This window comes from Scardinius erythrophthalmus (assembly GCF_964197995.2).
Source record: "Scardinius erythrophthalmus genome assembly, chromosome: 2".
NCBI lineage: Eukaryota > Metazoa > Chordata > Actinopteri > Cypriniformes > Leuciscidae > Scardinius > Scardinius erythrophthalmus.
The window spans coordinates 13,746,180-13,769,035 of NC_138222.1; the positions used below are offsets into that span (position 1 = coordinate 13,746,180).

Sequence of the window (22,856 nt, forward strand, 5' to 3'; positions counted from 1 at the left end):
TATGAGGACTTCAGATGCAAAAGCCTCTAAGTTCGTCTAAAGTTTTTGTTTAATATTAACATTTTTATCAGGCTCCTATGTATAGGTTTCTACCCAAGTACCGGCATTTCTGAATGGGTTGAGGCTGGGATTTAGTGAGTTTGAAGTGAAAGTGTTTGATGAACGTATACTATGTGCGGAGGGCATTCACTCAATATTATTACCTCATTTTTGACAGAGGTGGCTTTTAGAGGCTTTTGCATCAGAGGTCTTCATATTTGCTTTCTATGGTGAGAAACCTGTATTTTATACCCCCCAACACTAACCCTACCCCTAAACCTGGACCATCACAGACAATGTTCTGCATTTTTAGATTTTTTTAAAACTAAATTTAGTATGATTTATAAGCTGTTCTCCTCATGGGCACCAAAAAAAAAAAAAAGAAGAAGTCCCCATTAGGTCAAAGTTTACTATCCTTGTGGACACACACACACACACACACACACACACACACATTGGGTTTTCATGGGGACATTCCATAGACATAATGATTTTTATACTGCACAAACTATATATTATATCCCCTAACCCAACCCCCCATCACAGAAAACTTTCTGCACTTTTACATTTTCAAAAACATAATTTAGTATGATTCAGCTGTTTTCCTCATGGGGACCAAAACATGTCCCCACAAGGTCAAGGATTTCAGACATTTTGTCCCCTTAATATGGGTATACCTGAACTACACACAGGATTTTTTTATGATATTAGTGAGGACATTGACTTCCACAGATTTTATCAACTCTTATCCCTATACCAATCACAGAAATATGTGCAAAACACTAGATTTAAATAAAAAAAGTTTGGGCCGATTTATAAGCCTTTTAAACTAGGACCAGTGAAACCAGTCGGTTGTCATTATATTTCACTATATACTGTAGTGAGGACATTTGGCCCTTTACAAGTATAGCCAACACACACACACACACACACACACACACACACACACACACACACACACACATACAAATGAAGATTCTTAATCAGTGACAATTTCTTTCTGTCTCTTCTTGTTGCATTTATGTTGGACAAAAACAAAGAAAACATTTTTTCCTTTTAATTTTATTTGAGAAAGATTTTCCAGTGAGCATCCTTTTTCTGCTCTAAAAAGTCAATAGAAATATCAAAATAGCTGTTACAAGGCTTTTCTATTGTTTAACAAACTGCAAAATGCTTCTTTAGCACACGCACATTCTCATTAGATGTAACATGGGCAGAAAAACAGGAGCAGTGATCCCCAAATACAATGTTTGTTTAGTTTTTTTCTGAAGAATGAGTATATTGGTGCAAAGTAGTTAAACAACAAGACAAGACAAAATGTGTCTCAAGTCATCCAGACTGCAAGACAGAACAGCTCAGTTTGCGATGGCATGAATATGAAGAGACTGATGAGTTCTTAATGTCACAATAATGCGGGTATGACAGTGAAGTGATGCCTGAGATAGAGGTAAGAATTTATTCATCATCCTCATCATCATCATCCTTGTCATCATCATCATTATCCTCATCCTCATCTTCACCATCATCACCATCGTCATTTTCATCATCAGGGTTGATTTTGCCAGTCATCACGTCTTCGATCCAGGTGTCGAGCTCATCAGCGGTGGGCATGTCCTCTTCATCATCCATCTCTAGCCACACACTGTCAGCCTGAGAACCAGACAGACAAGATGAATCTGAGACAGTTACTGAGAAAGAGACAGACAGACCTTTTCCTTTCAAATCATAGTGCTTTAATGTCAAGTACGTCCCTCTTTGTAATGATGGGAAACAATACATAATTATTAATGATATCACAGTGTTTTGTCGATTAGTGATGTTTCTCTTGTAGCAAGGCAAAAATGGCACCAAAATTAATAAAATGCCCTCAAAATTGATTAGGTGGGGAAATGCCACTAGTATGAGTACTTTTTTTATAGTTAAATAAATATAACATAGTTAAGTAATTCCAAATGTGTTTTATAAAACAGTTAATATTAAGTGACATTTTAGACATAATATTGTCAGTATTGTCTGTTTTTGCTCTATTTCTCCAACTAATATACTTCCAAACAAAGCAAAAAAGTTTGAACATCCTTTATTTTAGAGTCAGGATGTTTCCGTACAGGTGATTATTATTAGTGGAGAGGCTGGAAAGAGGTAGTTGCCTCTTTGGCGGCGCGGTCGAGGACTCTGCCCAACAGTTCTCGGCCTCCCAGAAGCAGACTGAGGTGATCAAACATGTTCTGACCCCACGGCCAGCTGCTGCCACCCAGCCTTCACCCGGGCCGTGCTGTGGAGGTAGTTGCAGGAAGGCGCCCCAGCCCGTACCAGCCCCGCAGCCTGCCGAACGCCAGGCGATGCGGCACTCCTGTTATGGGTAGCTCAGAGATGGGTTGTGGTCCTTTCCAGGAAATGTGTGTGTTATTGATCGTTAAAGTGTGAGAGAGAACTGCCCAGCTAAACTGATTCTGGCATGCTGTCTGTGCGCTCAATACTGGCGCGAGTCTTTCTGTGCGTTGTGTGTGTGAGTGTGTGCGTCAGGACATTCACAGACAGCACAAAACCTGCTCATTATTACTTTCAGTGAGGTATTTTTAGTGTGACAGGCAGGCTCTCTGTGTCCTGCTCGGTCCTGCTCCTCTGTGTTGATGACGACGTGCGGTTAAAAAATCATAACAAACTAATTTGAAAGTGGGGGAGACACAATCAGGATTTTGAAAAGTGGGGGGGACATGTTCTCCCTGTCCCCATAGGATATTACGCCCGTGGTTGTATGTAAGTGACTTCCCTCGCGTCAATGTTTTGAAATTAATCGCGTTGATTCATGTGTTAATGTCAAACATTAAATTTCATAACGATCTTTTCATTTTTCTGTTTCACTTGCTGTAGTGGTGTATGTTCGGGAGTGAAGAAATCGTGCGCCGACATGCGTATGCGTTGTTCGGGACGGGAGTGAAGACCTATCTCGCGCCTAAATACAGATAGACTGGTTAGCCTAGCTAGCTTCTGCAGCAGTTCAAACACACACATTTGAGCACGTTTCCATCCGACAACCTTGTCCATGAGATAATAAACAACTGCTTGCATTAATGCAACCATTCTTGGCTTAGATTCACCAAGATACGGACAATATTTGCTTGGTACAGATAGCTTCAGGAGCTGAGTGAACTTTTAGCTAGCTAGCTAGCTAGACTATGACTTCATTATAGATGAGAGAAGCACTGTGAACAACCAAATTAAGACAGTTCTGAAAACCTGTTTAGATGACGAGCTGCTCACAACATTTACCACAAAGCACAATGCATGATGATATACATGGCAGTCAAAACCATAGGCAGAGATTAAAGTTGACTCAGCCACTTACTCATTTTTCGCTGACACACCAGCGTCTGCACCCATACCCGGTACGTACGTTTTGACAGCTAGTGAAGTGATATCAAAGAACCACAGCAAAGAACATAGTCTGAACGTACCAGAGAAATGGTACAGCCCAATGGGGAGTGAGGGTTTGAAAATCGTATTTCATTAGATTATTTCCTGAATTGTTGGTATGTGATGGTAATACTGCATTTAAATACATACAAATACAATACAAATTTTGGATATGCTAACATTATATTTTATTACATTTTTTCAGTACCCCCCAAACTATTTTTTTCATCCCTTTTGGGAGGGTCCAAGTCTCATCTAGGGGGGGTCGGGCCCCCCCAATACCCCTGTAATTCGATCCCTGCTCCTGGGGCATATGACGTCCGCAGCGGCAGCCCCGCTCGAACTGCTTCATATGAGACCGCATCAGCACTGGCTTTGCGATCGAGTCCCGAGATGGGCATGGCAACCAGGCATGCTCCGAGTACCAGTTACTCCTGCCTGCCATCAGACCTTCATCCCGTGGTCGAACCTCTCCTTTCTACGGGCCAGACTACCCTTAGAACGAGTTTCCAGGCATACAGACATACTGCCACGGGCTCCTAGACAGGACCCCAGCGCCTTTGGCATGTCAATTGCCTCGAGTTGCTGGCAGTACGCTTGGCTCTGCACCGACTCTGGGCGTTGCTCAAGGACCAACACGTACTAGTCCGTTCAGACAACATGGCCACAGTAGTGTACACTAGGGGTGTGCATTGGCACTGCCCTCACGATTCGATTCGATTACGATTCACCAGGTAACGATTCGATTCAATTCGATTCTACGATGCATTGCGAAGCATCAAAATTCTACTGCACACAACAAGGCAAAATTTTCATCAGTCATGAGGTAATACAAGCAGTCAGATATTGAACAACAGATTTTATTGGCTGCTATGTGTGTATTATCACTCTCCTGTATCTTTGACATAAATGTCATTAAATAAAATAAAATTGAATGGTACAGGGTATTGGATATGGCATTTTCAAACCTGAAAAAGAAAGCATAAATCACTGCTTTCAGTGCTTTGAATGAGAAATGTTTCTCTTCTCTCTGCTTGAGAACCATTTGAAATTAAATTTCAACTTTATTGTCCAACTCAAGGCCAGAAAATAAACAGTGTAGGGTGTAACGTTTCACAAAATTCATGGTTCGGTTCAATACGATATTGTGTCACGGTTCGGTACGTTTCCGATACAGCAAAAAGAAAGAAATGCCAGAGAAATTTCCTTGATTTTTTTTTTTATTCCTTTTTTACTAGAACTAACATCATAAAGTATGAAATTTTTTTTCTTTGAGCAATGATGGAGCTATAATTGACTCTTCTTAGGAGCATATAAAACAAAACAGCTCCTTGGAAAAAATTAAATGTAATATTTTGTGCTTATAAACAAATGTTTATTTTAGTTCAGATTAACATTTGAGGGCAGCAATGTTATTCATAATGTCGAAATAAATCCGACATAACGTTACTTGAAAGCATTATAGTCTACTATTCCTGCCAAACTTCCAAAGTTGCAGTTAGTGTTACTACAGTAAATCCATGGTGAATATTGCAGATCTGTGGACACTGGATAGGTCATTCATGTCACAATGTTTCTTCCTGGTTTCCACGTCAGCGCTGTTTGATCCGTTAATAACAGAGAAATGTGAATGTTTCTCACTAGATCTCGCAGCAATGTTATTACTTTAGTGGCGAGTTCAAATGCTTTCTTTACTGGATCTCTTAGCGCTGTGTAGTATAAGATCGGCTCGCGCTGCGTTGGTCCAAACTGATAAACAGTCCGTCACGAGTAGCTCAGTTTCGTTCCGCTTACATTGCGTTTGGCATTTGATGTTGTGGTCGCGCCAGCGTCTACATTATGAGCGCGCTCGCGACGCGCTTACATTTGAAATAACCGTTCGGTTTGAAAATGCGTGCCTTGTACCGAATGGTTTAATACACCCCTAAAACAGTGACATAATCGATTATGGCACTTTGCCGCATCGATGCTGAATCGTGCATGCCCCGCATTGCGATGCATCGCCGAATCGATTATTGTTGACACCACTAGTGTACACCAACCAATAATGTGGTCTATGTTCCTGCCATATGTCGCAACTCACCTGCCATCTCCTCCTATGGAGTCAGAAGCATCTAAGGTCGCTTCGAGCTATTCACCTCCCGGGAAACCTGAACCACGCAGCCGACGAGCTCTCACGGTTTCAGCCACTTCCGGGGGAATGGAGACTCCATCCCCAGTCGGTTCAGCTGATTTGGGAACAGTTCGGCGACGAACAGGTAGATCTTTTTGCCTCCCACGACTCTTCCCATTGCCGCCTGTTTTACTCCCTGATCGAGGGTATGCTCTGCACGGATGCACTGGCGCACAGCTGGCCACGGGACCTCCGCAAGTATGCGTTTCCCCCAGTGGGCCTTCTTGCACAGACACTGTGCAAGATCAGGGAGGACGAGAAGCAGGTCATTTTGGTTGCGCCTCTCTGGCCCACCCGGACCTGGTTCTCCAAACTTGTACTCCTTGTGACAGCCCCTCCCTGGCCAATTCCTCTGAGGAAGGACCTCCTTTCTCAGAGACGGGGCACCCTCTGGCACCCTCGTACCGATCTATGGAACCTACATGTGTGGCTTCTGGACGGGATGAGGCAGGTTTGAGTACCCTACCACCTCAGGTGGTGGCTACTATCACTTCCGCTAGGGCCTTGTCAACTCGACACGCCTATGCGTTGAAGTGGAACCGCTTCGTCAGCTGGTGCTCTTCTCGCTGAGAAGACCCAAGAAAATGCCAGATTGGGTCTGTGCTCTCCTTCCTACAAGAAGGGTTGGAACGAAGGCTGTCTCCTTCCACCCACAAGGTTTACGTGGCTGCTACCTCAGCTCACCACGACCTCCTGGAGTCGAAAACAGCAGGTCAGCACGACCTGGTCATCAGGTTCCTGAGGGGAGCCAGGAGATTAAATCCTCCTTGCGCTCCCCTTGTACCCTCTTGGGACCGCGCAGTGGTCTTATCTGCCCTGCAGAGAGCTCTCTTTGAGCCTTTGCAATCAGTTGAGCTTAAGTTCCTGTCTATGAAGACAGTGCTCCTGGTTGCATTGGCTTCCATCAAGAGGGTAGGGGACCTGCAGGCATTTTCGGTTGACAAAGCGTGCCTAGAATTCAGGCAGGCTAATTCTCACGTGATACTGAGACCCCGGCCTGGATACGTGCCCAAGGTTCCCACTACTCCCTTTCGAGATCAGGTGGTGAACCTGCAAGCGCTGCCCTTGGAGGAGGCAGACCCAGCCTTGGCACTGCTCTGTCCAGTACGCGCCCTCCGTGCTTACGTAGACAGAACGCAGTGTTTCAGGACCTTAGACCAGATATTTGTCTTTTATGATGGGAAGCTGAAGGAAAAGGCTCTCTCCAATCAAAGGTTGTCTCACTGGATAGTGGACGCCATTGCTTTGGCATACCAGCAGCAAGGTCGACCATGTCCCCTTGGGGTTCGGGCACACTCCACTCGGAGTGTGGCCTCCTCTTGTGCTCTAGCACATGGTGCCTCGCTAACAGACATCTGCAGAGCTGCAGGCTGGGCGACACCTAACATATTCGCGAGATTCTACAATCTCTGAGTGGAACCAGTGTCCTCTCGTGTACAAATTGCCGGTAACTAGGATCTGCTCAGGTGTCTTCGCTTGTTCGCCATTCCATTCCTTGGACTGGATACGTGCAATATTATCCTCAGGTGAGTTTCTCCAGGAAGCCCTGAGTTCCTCCAGCACTGTTGACATCAACACCAGAGTTGTGCCTGCGGCAGCTTTCGCGTTGGCTAGGTACCTCCATGTGCATGGTTCCCCACCTTGGGCGACCCCCACATGTGTATTTCCACTGTAAGCCTCTCTGAGCATGTGTCTATCCCTTGGCAAGCCACCTTGCCACCCCTGGGATTGAAAGATTCCACCCTGCGGGCTGTATACTCCAGTGTTCTCCATATGCAGCCCGCTTGCAGGTCATATGTGTATTCTGTAAGTCCTCCCTTCGGGCAGGCATTGTGTTGCATATTTCCACTAATGCTTCCTAGTGTACCTTGGTATTCCTGTGTTAAGTAGGAGTCCTTCGTCTGTGCCAGTCTCACGACAGGGAGCTCAGACTTACACAGTGCACTGGAAGACAGCCGAGGTGGCGTGATTAGACTGGGAACCCCATTCGTCAGTCACTGGCGTAACTCGGAGTGACTGAACGAAAGGGAACGTCTCGGTTACGTATGTAACCCTCATTCCCTGAAGAGGGAATGGAGAAGTTACGTCTCCCTGCCACTTCTGCTGTACCGCTCGAACCGCAGGAGTTCAGTCTCGGCTCCTCAGCAGGAAAACATAATGCGAGATTGCCAGCGTTCCTCTTTATACCCATGCGGTGGGGCGGAGCTGCGCTATGCAAGTTCCGCAGACCCATGGCATTTCCTTGTCATTGGCTCGTTTTGTAAGAACTCGAAGGTGATAGGCTTTCTAAGTGAAACCCCATTCGTCAGTCACTGACGTAATGTCTCCGTTTCCTCCTAAGGAAATGAGGGTTACATACGTAACGAGACGTTCTTCTATGACACTGCTGCAAAAACCCTCTTTTAGAACCTTTATTTCCAAAAACGTATAATCTAAATTGCACTTGAATGATCACTGGCATTAAAGACATTAAAGAAAATTATGTTCTCACATCCTCAACATCCACCACACCGATCTGAGGGGACGAGAGGTCAATGCCGAAGGTCTTCTCCCAGTATGGCACCATCTGCAGGGATAGAGAGGAGTCAAAGGTCAAACCTCAGTATAAGATACAGTACAGTACTGGTACAATAGTTCATTGTGAAATGTCATATTTGTAAATGAGAGTTCACTCTTACTAAACTTTAAAAGGTGGTGACAAAAAAAGATTGTCACCACCTTTTAAATTGTAATTGTGAGTACGCCATTTTTTTCATAAGGGGGAATGGAGTTTTTTTAATGTTGAAATTACACTGCTCCATAAAAATTCCACAATATGAATACAACTTATTTGACTGGCTCTAAAACAGGTTTTTAGAGCTGATGTGTGCTACATACAGTAGCTCACTCATTAACTTTTTATCCTTTTAGTCACTTTTATCCTATAGAGGGCAGCAGAGTCAAACAAAGATCGGCAGAGTCATTTATAAGAGTTCATTACATCAGCATGACATTTTAACAGCTGAACATATTATGTGTTGTATATTTTATATAATGTATTGTGTATGCCATTAAATTTATTTTAGGAATTATGAAAGTATGTATCCACTAAATCAACAATAGCACAGATGACAAATGTAAAAATGACATGAAAAATATAGCTTTGTTCAGATCCTACAGAAAAAAAAACAAAAAACAAAAAAAAAATCAGCATGTTATTCAAGGTATCTTATGGATGTACTGTAAAAGGTATATCGTTCAAAAACATGTTCTTGGAGTTATCAAAGGTATATTTAATGTTTCTGGATACAGCATTATAGTGGTTTGTTATACCAGTGGAAAGTCGTCGGGATCTATCCAGATGATGCTTAAATCTGGGTTCTCTGTGTTTTCTTGAGCCACTTCCTTCAGGATCTCCAGGAACTCATAACCGTCTAGGAAAAGTCAACATTCAATTATTTAGAGTCATGAAAAGTCAGTATATGAAATCCTTCAAAAGGCTTTTTATACTCAAATCAGTGTTTACCAGGGTCAGACTCCTCAGCAAAAGCAACAATGTGCTGTCCGTTAATATCATCTTCCTAAGGCCACCAGAAAACAGTAACGTTCATGATAATGATAATTACAGGTGTTAAAGAAAATAAATGATAAGACATCAACATTTTCTGAGCAATCACTGGATGCTGCCATAATTACTCTCCACTACCCTTTTCTAATTAAAAACCATTATAAAAACCAGAAACATTACAAACCAGAAACATTTACTGTAGATGTAAGTTTTCAAACTGGGGTGCATTTTGAGACAAAAAAAAAAAAAAGATGAAAAAAAAAAAAAAGATTTGAGTACACTGTAAAAAATTTGCTGTAGTTTTGCAGCTGTTTGCCAGTAACTTACTGTAGATTTAAATTTATGTTATTTACTGGCAACAGTTTGTTCAAAGTTAAATAAACATTAAACATTAACAAGTCTTTGTCTTTAAAGAATAAAATTATAAAATAACAATCTAATGCAAAGCATTCTGGGAACCAGAAATCTTCATCAACCTTTTTCTGTTTTTTTTCCTTCAGATTTTGGTTCCCAGAATGCTTTGCATGATGATGTTATTTTAGTTTAATTCTGTAAAGATAAAGACTTGTTAATGTTTAATGTTCATTTAATTTTGAACAAATTGTTGCCAGTAAATAACATCAATTTAAATCTACAGTAAGTTACTGGCAAGTAGCTGCCAGTAATACTGTAATTTCTACAGATTTTTCTAACAGTGTACAGTCAAAGATAACATGTACACTTAAGATATTAACTTCTCTCACATTAAATGGGTTTTACTGCTGCCTGATTGTTGTTAGGACCATGTGGTCAAAACCTTTTACAATGTCACTCCCTTAATATGATGTCAGTAAGATCAAAACATAATTTATGAGAAAGACTCATATTGCACATAAATGGCAAATAAGATCAAAAAAACTATTTTGAATTCCCATATAGACTTTGTTGAAGTTAGTTTCTGATAATGGATTGACTTTGTCTTACCCAGATCTCATACATGCTGTGGGCCTCCAATTTTCTCAGAGTTGGTCTAAAATAAATACAAAAATAAGTAACAACAAGTAAGAAAAACTATTTTATTCAAGCATTATTCTGAGAGGACTTTTGAGGAAAAGTGTGATTTTATTTAGTTTTTCTCAGAGTTCACCTGTCGTGTTCCTCAATGTAGCTAATGATGTCCTCCTCCATGTAGGGTTTGCCAGGGATGGTGACAGGTTTGCTCATAAAGGGCTCATAGAAATCCACTTCATTAATCTGCAGTTTTAATTTCTTAGCAATCTGGATACATTCAGAGATTACACACACCAGACACAATGAATGAATAAAGGGCTCATTAAAGTAACCCTATTATGCTTTTGGGATGTTACCTTTGTTTGTGAATGTAAAAGGTTTCAAAGATCAAAGTGCAGATAAATGGAGATATTGTCTCCCAAAAGAAAGAACCGATTCTAAATTGCCTGAAATGAGTCGTCAGTAATTCCAATCATAAGCCCTGTCCCAAATGACACACTTTATGCACTTTCTTGTGGACTTACAAAGTGCAGACTCATGTAAGACCGTTTAGGGTGCCATTTGGGACAGTTCCGCTAGTTTGGTTCATGTTGTCGAGAAGATGCTTTCTGCGCTGCCAAAGCAAATCTACTTTGATGCACTTCCAAAGGATGAGAACTTGGGCTGGAATTGCTAATATAAATTTCACTCTGTATTTGAGCTGCATGATTAGTAGTTAAAAGATTGCGATCTCGATTCAAACACCCACGCGATCTTATCCCTAAATGACAACAATTCGGCTATGTCTATTTAATCATTGACAAGTATGATTACACAGCGAACATTCAAATCTGTGTTGACGCTGCCGCTGACCTAGTGAGAGCAGTTGTTATGTAGGATATAGACATGAAACGGCTTCCCAGTCTTCTCAAACACATTATATTTCTGTTACAATAAATCAAACGATCACAGAACTACTGGAATAAAATCTTATAGTTCGGAAGGTAGCAATCTAAAAAGAGTAAATCACCTTTTGAAACTAACTTGATGCTTCACCGTGCAGCTCTACTCTGCATAAAAGTGCTGAGGAAGATCCGGAGCTGAAATTCAGATATGGGCATTTGGTTTCTGACTCAAGCTGTAAGCGGTAGGAACTTTTAAAATAGCAAAACAGGGACACTTTAAAGGTTTCTAGTGTGCTTTCAAGGGTTTATAGTTTCAAATTTTATGTTTTCCGACTTAATCCTAATAATAATTTGAATGTGTGTTGTGTTGAAGCTGACTGTCTTGTGGGAAGCTCTGTGACACAGCAGCATTTATTTGAAATTTAAATCTTTTGTAACATTATACATTTCTTTACTGTCACTTTTGATCAATTTAAATAAAAAAAATTATATTTAAATTTGAATTAATGAGATTTTTTCTTGCTCTTTAAGCATACTTTAATTACTTGTCATTTAATAAATGGGGTGTGCAGATACAGGTATCAAAGTCACATGTCAGTTCCCCTTTGTAAATGAATGAATGAATGAATGAATGAATGAATAAATTAAATTAATGAATGTGTGAAAGCACGTACTTTTGGCTCAAAGGTGGCAAAGAACTTGATGAAGGGATGAAATTCCTCAGCAGCGTCATCATACTCAATGAAGTCTGAGAAATAACAAATTTGGCATTAAGGAAATTGCTTGTTAAAAATGAATTTAGAAAAAAGTATAACCTAAGCTGGAATCATATCTTGAAATTATCTGGAACTTTTATCAGTGTTTGTACATGGCAAACACTCAATGGCATACTAACGTGAAGATTTCTCGCTCTTGAAGTAGCCCATGAGTTTAATGTCCTCCTCGATGTTATGAAAGCCTTTGAGCTCTCTGTCATTACTGATGATCTCCACTGGCTCCTCAATCACCTGATAGAAGAACTACTGAATTACCAGTGACATTTAGGTGTGTGATCTATAATCATGATGTATAAAGCACTCACATCATAGAGGAATTCAAGCAGCGTGTCGGCTGCCAACTCTCCATCGTACTCTATGATCTCGTCATCAGAGAAGATGTAGATGCTGTCCACCTCCAGCATGCCTGCAGAAAACAAGTGTCTGATAAATGTTTAAGAGGCGATAGATGGATTGGCTCATTCAACAGATAATAGATGGTCTGGATACTATATAAACATTTGTGCAAAATGATTTGCCCAAGATGGTCTTTATTTATCAAACAATGATAGCCCTAATTTTACTTTTAAAATCAGAAGACAATGTTTTAATGCTTTAATGTTTAGGATAAGAGTGTTGTTCTAGTAACAAAAATGAATATTGATCACGGAACATGTTCTACTTGTGCAAATTGCATTAAAGAAACAAATCCTTCAACTAACGTGACCAGGAGGGGACGTGTTCAGCTCAATTCCTAGTTTTGTCGTGGCCACGACATATTAACTCATGCGGAACATGATAATATGTTGTGGCCATGAGATATTATTTTGTGGGAATGTCATATTAACTTGTGGGAACGTAATAATAAGTCGTGGCCATGAGATAATTTTGCCGAGGTAACGACATCCTTATGTTGTGGCCACGCGATGTAAAGTCATTATGTTAAGGGAACGATAGATTTTTCTCGTGGCCACTACTTCTTTATGCTGAGGGAACGACATATATTAATTTAACCACGAGTTAAATGCATAAACAACCTGAGTGATCAACGGCTCTGGATAGGCCTATAATCAATTATCAATAAATTATGAAAGTATATGTAAGAACATAAAATAATATAGGCCTACAAGAAATCATTTTTATCCATCCGATCTCACAGCCTTTTAAATCCATTCACTGATCGTTTTTTTATTTAAGTGAACTTCCCGTAAAATTTCTGTGCACCGATAAAAAAGTCATAAGTCAAAGCTTTACTTGCATGACGTCGGGCATTTATAGTATTTACAAAACATTGGCTATAATGGTACTTTATAAAATGGTGAGTTCCAGTTCTGTGATTTTAGTTCCAGTGACACTACAATCATTAAAGAACTAGGCGGTGGATTGTGTAGAAAGCTAGAAATATCTTGGAACAGTCATAGGTTCTAAATTGACTTATGAAAAGAACTGTGAGACTCTATGTAAAAAGAGACATCAGCATGTTTTGCCTCAGAAAGCTGTCCAGATTTCACATTGTTAAATCTATGATGACCCTTTTCTATCGGGCTTATATTGAACCAGTCTTGTTATTCTCCCTTGTGTCGTGGTTTGATAGTTTGTCTTTGAAGAACAAAAATTATTAAGTGGGCTAGTAAGACAACCACAACTTAACCTAGCAGGTCTTTACTCCAACCAGCTACTGCTTAAGGCAAGTTTTATTATAAGAGATTGTTCCCACCCTTTACATGCTAAGTTTCAACTCCTCCGCTGGTTTGTGGCCCCAAGGTGGAGAACTAGACAATATAGGAATAATTTTGTACCTGCAGCTATAGAATTAATAAATAAAAACAGCAGGAGATGAGACTCTTTGCTATGCATGGCACTTTATATATTTTAGTTTTTTATACTTTTGGATACTTTCGTATATTTTATATGTTTAAATTTTTTATGGATTGTTTTAAGTATGGATTACTGAATCTCCTGTCTGCACAACATATTTACCCTTTGGTACTAATAAAGACACCTTGACCTTGAGTTCTTGATTCTGATTGATGATTTATTCACGAGTTTTATAGTTTTCTGTTTCATTAATAATACTATATGTCCATCAGTCCAGAGTTATATAGACTATATAATAAGGTCCCATTATTTAACATTAGTTTTCTGTGATACAGAGCATTTATTTGCATTTGTTGTTCACTAACAGTGTATACTTCAACAGACTGATGGCTACTGGCAACCAAAGGTAAGAATTGTATTACAGGCTGTAAATGGAAGATTATGTATTTCAGATGCATTCATAGGATGAGATCAGAGATTACCTAGCTTCTTAGCAACAGCTCTGTCTTTCTTTGAATCCACCAGGCCGAATCCAATGTCCTCATCCTCAAGATCATCAAGCACCTGGGCGGCAAGCTGCAGGAACAGCAAAGAGTTTATTGTAACATATACGAATCTACATCAGAAACATAGACTACACACAGAGCGTTCAGTCCTTTACTAATTGCAAAAACCTTTAGAGTAGGCCATTCAGCACTACAGCCATAAAACACAACCACAACCTCTCTCACACTCAATATACTCAAAGCCTAAACGAGACACAAGGCCATCAATGCAAATGCCAAGAGTGCTGCCTTTGCACCTTCTAAATTTGTATGAAATAGGACCTAGAGAAAGACAAGAGATCTGACCAATGCAGAGTCTGATCAGGCATGTCAAAGACTGGACACATAGACACAGGTGCAAATGTATGTATGCTGTTGCTCAGGTCAACCACATACATAAACATCAAAAGACAGACCAGTGCACACTATGATTCTCAACACAACATAAGCATGTGACCATTTTATAATTTCAGCTTGTATACACACATGCTTGAAATAAGTGCATAAGTAAACATAATAGTAACATCCATTAGTTACATTAAAGGTATAGCGGAGGATCTTTCCAAATTTTAGATAAGACCCGCCCTCTCCACTTTTTGAAAAGTTTGATTGATTCACCAGAATGATTGACAATTAGGAGTACCAATAGTATAGGTTACCCACCAGGAAGTAAAACATCCTCCGCTATACCTTTAAACTACTAAAAAAACTATTTATCTTCAGGCGGAAAACTACAATCTCAGTCGCACTGAAATGTCTTTCACTAAACACTGAACTAATACATTTGTATTGAACAGCTGATTATTATATCTAATTCCTCCACCTGTCAGCTTGATCAAATACCTACATACTTACTCAAACACTTTTTGTACCTATCCGTCACACATTTTAAGTCCAATGCAGATGAAAATGGGCGAGGTAGTTCAAAATAGCATCATGGTTTGCTAAATAAAGTAAAACAGATATCCAAAAGGGTGCAAACAAAACGAAACTGCATGCATGGCAAAAACAACCGGACAATGAACTGAATGAACTAAGAAACTTAGTAATACACAAGGATAATGAACTCGAGGATAATGAATACGAGCAGGTGTGCTAATTATTAAAAAATATTAAGCTACGTTCAGACTGTCAGTTCAAATACTATTTTTGTGCATATCCGCAAGTGTGAATGACAAAAAAAATCACATGAAATGCAAAATCTTATTCAAATTGCATTTCTGGAAGTCTGTTTCAGTCTGACTGCTCTCATTGGATGTCACGTGGTTTGTGTGACTTTCTCATGAGGGAGCCTGGTGGAGCCAGAAGAACAATGGACACAGGTGAAGTCGAGGGGGCGAGCAGCCAAGGTGGACCCAACTGGTCGATGAGCCAAGGTGAAGCTGAGGGCTCCACCTTGAGATGAGGCAGAGCCAGGGAATCGCCACAACACTGAACAGATTCTGGGTGAGGAAACAGGCTTGGTGTTGGACTGAACCAGTGGCGACGAAGACAACTCTATGCTTGACAGGAATAGTGGCGACAAAGACAACTCTGTGTTGAATGGGACTAGTGGCACAGATGTTATGGCCAGTCCATGGAAACTCCCCATTGGGGCAATGTCAATGGAATCGATATCCATATGTTTTGGGTCTGGTATTTTGTCACCCACCCAGCCTCCCTCTCTCACCTCCTCCCATCATAATCTCCTCATCCACGCATCCACTGCTTCCTATCAGCCCCTCAGCTCACCCTTATTCCACCATCAGGGATGTGGGGTCACCGCGGTTCTGCCAGTCTCCAGCTCCAGAGCCTGAGCCTGAGATGGTACCTGAGCCTGTTCGTAAACTCCCACCCAGCCTCCCTCTCTCACCTCCTCCCATCATAATCTCCTCATCCACGCCTCCACTGCTTCCTGTCAGCCCCTCAGCTCACCCTTATTCCACCATTAGGGATGTGGGGTCGCCGCGGGTCTGCCAGTCTCCAGCTCCATCGTGGTCGGTGTATCCCCAATCTCCGCGACCAGGACTCCACCTCGGCCCATCGGACCTGAGCCCCCTCCCTCCGCAGTTGGTCTATCTACGGTGCAAGGACATTCCTACTGGGAGGGGGGAGTACTGTCACGTGTCAGTGTATGTTTGGACTGTCAGTTTGTGTTTTGATTTGTTCCTGTTTTCCTTTGTTCTTTTCCCGCCACTCCTTCATTTACATGGTTACCGTCATTATCAGTTCAGTTGTATCACCTGTTTAGTCGTCATCGTCATCTGTATCACCTGTGTTCTGTTAATCAGTGTAATCTGTGTTTGCATTTAAGGTCTGTCTGTTTTGTCAGTCTTTGTCCGATCTCCGTTACATTTAGTGTGTGTTGCTACCTGTTCTGCTGTCAAGTGTTTAATTACATTAAACCTTCATTTTAGAAAATATATTCTCGTCTCCGTCTGCCTTCCTGCAACCACCCGAGACAGTTTTATTAACTATTGTATGTTAAATGATCATCTGACTGCCTTTTGTTTCCTAATTGTACATCTGTATTTGTCAAAATTATGTAAAGTGTTCTTGAGTTATTGAACAGTGCTATATAAATAAAACTTATTATTATTACTTATTTTAATGTGTTGACTTACATATTAAAGCACATTTAAAATATGTGATTATAATTTAAACTTTAGTGTGTTATTCATTATTACATTTAAAGTTGATTATTTTAAAAGGTTAGTTCACTCAAAACGTCTCAGGTTACGCATGTAACCATGGTTCCCTGAGAAGGGGAATGAGGCGTTACGTCCCCTGGAGGGAGCTATGAAGAATGCCTCCAGCGTGACCAGTGTCTGAAGCATGAGTCTAAACACGTCCCTAAGGTGCACACCAGCAATGAGATCATAGACCGGAGCTTCTCAAGAACGGAGGCCTCAAAAGTGTGACTCTAAAGAGAGGAAGCCTAACTATGTTCATATTCAGGCCAGCTTCCAAGGAAGCTCACAGAGAGCCTAACGCTCTGAAGATCTGTTCAAGACAGCCATGAAGAGTGAAGGCCTCAAATAAGAGGCCTAGCAAACGCTCCAACCCATGGGCAGTACTGAGAAAGCTCAGAAAAAGCTATAAACTCTAACTGGCCCGTAAAGCTCCGAAAAAGTGAAGGCCTCAATAAAACGCATGTAATGAGAGGAGGCCTGACAACACTCCACACGAATGTCAGTAGCTAAGGAAGCTCCTAGAGAGCCTAACAATCTGACATACTACCCTACCACCTAGCCGAGCTCTAGGAGCGGAGGGCTCTGTATGACGACTCTCTAAATCGAGAGGAGACCTAATGACACCCCATGCTCAGCATATCTTGCAAGGAGGCTCACAGAGAGCCTACAACTCACAATTGCTAATCCTAGCGGAGCACTGGGGAGCAGAGGCCTCAATAAAGATAACTCTCTCTAGCGAGAGGAGGTCTTAGAACGCCTGCGGTAGCCAAGGAGGCTCACAGAGAGCCTAACAACTTAGCAAACTGCCTGGCCAAGCTCTAGGAGCCGAAGCCTCAACATGACGACTCTCTAAATCAAGAGGAGACCAAACCACGCCCCACAGAGAGCCTGACAACTTAGCCCTAGGCTGAGCTCGGAAGATGGAGGCCTTATAATAACGACTCTCTCTCTCTCTCTCTCTCTCTCTCTCTCTCTCTCTCTCTGCTTCCTGAGGCGGCTCTGTGGAGTCTAATCAATTCGATCTGGATGCAGGTGAAGCTCAAAGAGTGGAGGCTAAAATAACTGTCTATAGCGAGTGGAGGCCCATGGTCCTAAAGACACTGGCTAAGGAGGCTCAAAAGCTTGACAACTCAGCATTACTGCATGGTGGAGCTCTGCGGATGGAGGCCCCCACATGACAACTCTCTAAAGCGAGAGGAGGCATAGCAACATCCTACACTCAGAGCAGCTTACCAAGGACTACTTGATGACGCTTTCTGAGCAGAGCTCTAGGAAGAGGATGCCCAAAAATACTTCCATAAAATAAACAGTCAGAGAGGCTCCCGGAGAGAATAACTACCTGACAGAACTATCAGAACATTAGCTCTGAGAAGGCGAAAACCTGAGCAAAACACTACATAGGTGAGAGGGCATAACACAGGTCCTTTCAAATAGAAAGCAGTAACTAAGGAGGCTCACTGAGAGCCTACTACTTAGTAAACTGTCCAGTGTCAGACAACGCATTCACAGCCAGCCTCTAATGCCAAACCCTCAGTAAGGCAGATGTTGGAATAAAAACATACTGCCAAAAACATCATAGGTCCAGCTTCAGGGTCAGATGTAAAAGTGTGTCAGAGTCCCACCTGACCTCAGTGAGGAGACGGGCCAGCCCACTTTGTGGCTTGAGGTGTAGATCTGGACCGGCGTGGTATTAAGGTCTTAAAAGTCGTGGAGTGTGCCTCCGCCTCCTGAAACGTCCTGACCACTGTCTCGACAGAATCTCGGAAAGGCGAAACTGGTGCATTGAGGAGAATTTTTTTTGTTCTCCCCGATGTTGGACAGGTTTACCCAGAGATGTCTCTCCATAGCTACCATGGATCGACCGATCGCGGCGGCAGTCTAATTTGTGCACGGAGAGCCAAATCTTCAGGGGGGAGCCCCTGGCCCTGGTCCAGGTCCTTCAGCAGTTCATCCTGGTAGGCTTGCAGCACAGCTATTGTGTGCAAAGCCGCCCCAGCCTGACCTGCTGCAGCATATACTCTGCCATTCAGACGTGATGTAACACGCAGCGGCTTAGTTGGCAGAAATGTCGTCTTCAATGTGGATGCCTCACCTACCGAGTGATAGCTGGCCAGCGTCTCTTAAGTCGGAGGCATTGACACATAACCATATTCCTGCATCTCCTCCACATCAGAATAGTTTGCCTGTGCACTATGGATGCAAGCAGAATATGGCTTTCCCAAGATCTCCGCCCCTCAGGTAAAGATCTGGGAGATAGAGAAGACTCGTTTGAGCTGGGTGGTTAAATCCCAACAGGAAGCGTGCATCAAGGAGGCTGCGAGGGAGCTCACACTTCTCACGCTTCTCTGGCAGATCTAATCTTTCTGTGGTGCGAGACATAACGTCCAAAAGCTCATCATATGTGGGGCAGGTGGGCTGTGAGTGCTCATAGACATCCTCGGTCTCAACAGCCTCATCCTGCTCATCTCGCTGCTGGATCAGATGATGTGAGGGATAACACATCATCATCCTGCAGTTCGCTCTCGCCGGCGAGCTCCACTTGCGAGCCCCACGATTTCAGTCTCTGCCTCAGCTGCAGCGGGTCCTGAACCACAAGGTAGAGATGGCTGTCCTGATTCCCTTGAGAAAAGGGACAAACGAGAGTGAAGCTTCCTCATGGAAAAGTGCTCACAATGCACGCATACAGCCTCCACAAGGATGCCCCTCGCCCAGGCACAAAATGCACATCATGTGTGTCATCAGACTGATGTCAGGAAACACTGACACTGATGAACACACTTCCTGAAATTCATAGTTCTATTGCTGGCTATAGTTTGCCTATTTAGACACACGCTCAAACAGACAGTCTCCTGAAGACAAGAAAAAGGATGACGTATTTCACAGGTGCCCTTTTCTACTCAAGGTTGCACCAATGGTGACGTCATAGGCTGCCACCTGTCAATATCATGTTCGTTGTCATGTTTAGACTCATGCTCGTAGCGCCCTCTAGAGGATGCAGCGAGAGTTCCCTTTTGAAAGGAAAATAAAAATTGTGTTGTTAATTACTCACCCTCTTGTCATTCCACACCCATTAGACCTTTGTTCATCTTCGGAACTCAAATGAAGTTATTTTTTTATTAAATCAGAGAGCTTTCTGTCCCTCCATTGGGAGCAACGCAACATACACAAAACAAACAAAGCACTTGCATCGCTTCATTAAATTGAGGTTTAAACCACTCAAGTCTTACTTTAATGATGTCTTTCCTATCGTTCTGGACCTTAAATGTTTAAGTTGCATTGCTCCCAATGGAGGGACTAAAAACTCTCGGATTTCATCACAAATATCTTAATTTGACTTCCAAAGATGCAAACAATAAATCAGCACACAAATGCCAAAGTTACAGCACTCACAACAAGACACTTGAGCTTCATTCCGCCACATTTTTGCTACATCAGAGTTTTTCCCCATCTTCCTGAATGAATTCAACAAGGCTGTGTTTAACACAGCTCATGATGTAGAGGTTGGGATGTGGTGACAAGCTAGAGGGTGAGCAGCACATTAAAAAGTAAATAAATAAGTGGACGGATGCATTAATGGCAGCAGCAGGTCACTTGTCTCTGCCTCACAGGAAGTGCTATCCTGTAAAAACTCACTGCGACATCTCTCACCGGCCACATCCAACACGTCTGAAGGAGCATCATTTGTTCTTTCCATGGTTCTTACAAACCGCTCATTTATCATAAAACACCTTTAGAGTGGCTCTAGTGAGGGGGGAAGGATGCTATTCAGATATTTTGGATGAAGCTTTAGTGATAAGCCAGACTTCAGAAACACAGAGAAAGAGAGAACAGAACAAAACACAATCATTTGAGGGCTTGAACATACCTGGTAGGTCAAGGCGGCAGGGCTTGTTAGCAACTGCAGAGAAAGGTCAGGTGACTTTAGATTTGAGCATAAAATAACTAACAGAGCATAAAATAAACTATTCTTGCTCTTAGTCACAGTTAAAGATTTAAAAACTAATTTATTTTAGAAATGAGGGAAATTGCTTTGTACAAGCCTCTCTGGACTCCTGCACTTCTGTTCTGTTATTTTGTCTCAGCATGTCAACAGATGTTCAGAAACTAATTCAAACAAACAACCCAGGCTCATTGGAAATACGTGACTGCTAAAACATATAGGCCTACCTATACACACATTTCACTGCAGTTTACAGCTGAAATAAACACAAGTGGGCAGTAAAAAAACAACCAATTGTATTTATTTTCACACAAAATTATGATACAGATTATCGATAAATAAATTTTAGCAAGGTTCCTTGCACAATCAATCAAAATACTTAATAATAGTGTATGATTTGTAAACAGATTTTGTTTTTATGTTTGCACCACACAATCAACTCCATATGTGCACTTTACTCACACAGTGAGTACACACAGTAGCCTACTCATAGAAGAGTCGGCAAAAAGAACCCAGATGACCTACTACTTCCGGTGAGATTCTGAAGTGCGCATCCGATGGACACTTTACTATCCCATGAGGCCGCAGGAGAGGATTTGTGAATGGCAGTGAAGCACACAACTGACGCTGGTAGGACACATGACAGTGACAACATGGCGGATGTAGTACATTCAAATTCATACTATATATGACGTCACCATTGGTGTGACCGTACTACATACTTTTTTAGGGCTCGCAAAGTAAGCACTTATTAAGAATAAGCGTTTCACTTTTTTTTCCTTAACATTCTATTGACTATAAGGGACGTTGCACCTACATCTACTAACTCACATTAGAGTGTTAGTCGAATATTAGTAGACTGGTAGGGTTAAGGTTAGAATAAGTTGACATATACTTGCAAAGTTACATATAGTCAGTAGAATGTCTGTTGGAGGACCATCACAATAAAGAGTTAGCAAATATTAAGCAGACAGTCTACTAATACTCTAATAGGAGTTAGCTGACGTATAGTTGCAAAGTTACTTTAGTCAACAGAATGTTCAAAAGGGACCATCAAAATAAAGTGTTCCCAAAATAAAGTACCTACTCAAGAGAGTGTATGATTTCAGATGATTTCAGCATCTGCAATGGAGAGAACAATTATATCGCTTATAGCCCTTCTTGTGGATGTGTCGCATGAAACGTGTAGTGAAATATGTACCCAGAAAGCACCAAATTGTTCAATGTTCACAAATAGAGAATACATTTTTTTTTTTTTTATCTTTTAAAGGTATTAAAGGAAAAATAAAATAGTAAAACCATTAAACAATTCTGTTGGATTCTGATAAAAAAATTTGGATTCTGATTCTTGCTTCATAAAATAAATGTTTTGCTGTACTTCTAGCAACAGATTGTTGATGATTGTATGCTTATTTGTGAGAATATGACAGCTGAAATGACTCAACTATGATTCATATCTGACAGCATGTGCTCAGACAGAGAAAGAATCTTATAAAAAGAAAAATAAAAAAAAAGAAACACATTTCTTTTACCCTTACAGAGATTCCGGAAAAAACACAGATAAAGTGACCCGGGATTTGACCCGGGTTAGTTTGATTTTGGTTCATTCACACTGCCAGTGATTTTCCGGAATCAGAGAGTGCATTCACACACAACCCGTAAAAATCCCGTAAAGACATGTGACATCGACGTGACATGTAATGTCTCAGCAGCGTCTTAAGTTTGCTTATGAGCTACGATTTCTCTCTCGAGAAACCATGCTTGTGCATTTTTTTTCTCTGATTCGTTCATAAACTAGCACATTACATACCGTTTCACAACTGGCGAACGATCCCGGCTTCAGCGTCATCATTACGACACGGCATTGATGATGGCTTTTGTTCACACAGTGCACGTTCTGGGACTGAACCAAGTGGCAACATTCTAATCTGAAAAATGAAGCCTACCCGGAAGTGCGAAAAACTGCAATACATCGAAAATCCGCTAGGGGCAGGTCCCAAAAGGGAGCAAATGTCCATAGACCACCATGTTAAAATGTCCGTTTTCACAGCATAAATTCATGCTTTTACAGGTTGGTCC

The 22,856-nt window shown here is 41.6% G+C and overlaps 1 protein-coding gene across 2 annotated transcripts in view; it reads right to left on the bottom strand.

Annotated features, from left to right (window-relative positions):
- Nucleotides 1-1,107: 1,107 nt before the first annotated feature.
- Nucleotides 1,108-22,856, bottom strand: part of casq1b (calsequestrin 1b) — a 61,900-nt gene continuing 40,151 nt past the window's right edge. Inside the window, exons 2-12 of one of the 2 annotated variants that reach the window (XM_081358918.1) lie at nt 20,703-20,735; nt 14,103-14,196; nt 12,129-12,229; nt 11,943-12,054; nt 11,722-11,795; nt 10,300-10,430; nt 10,137-10,182; nt 9,132-9,186; nt 8,939-9,039; nt 8,118-8,192; nt 1,108-1,689 (exon numbers count right to left, since the gene is read on the bottom strand). In XM_081358918.1, the coding sequence (XP_081215044.1) occupies nt 1,495-1,689; nt 8,118-8,192; nt 8,939-9,039; nt 9,132-9,186; nt 10,137-10,182; nt 10,300-10,430; nt 11,722-11,795; nt 11,943-12,054; nt 12,129-12,229; nt 14,103-14,196; nt 20,703-20,735 (1,017 nt within the window). In that variant the 3' untranslated portion in view covers nt 1,108-1,494. The remainder of the gene's footprint in view (nt 1,690-8,117; nt 8,193-8,938; nt 9,040-9,131; nt 9,187-10,136; nt 10,183-10,299; nt 10,431-11,721; nt 11,796-11,942; nt 12,055-12,128; nt 12,230-14,102; nt 14,197-20,702; nt 20,736-22,856) is intronic. The other variant, XM_081358919.1, reaches the window with a different exon arrangement.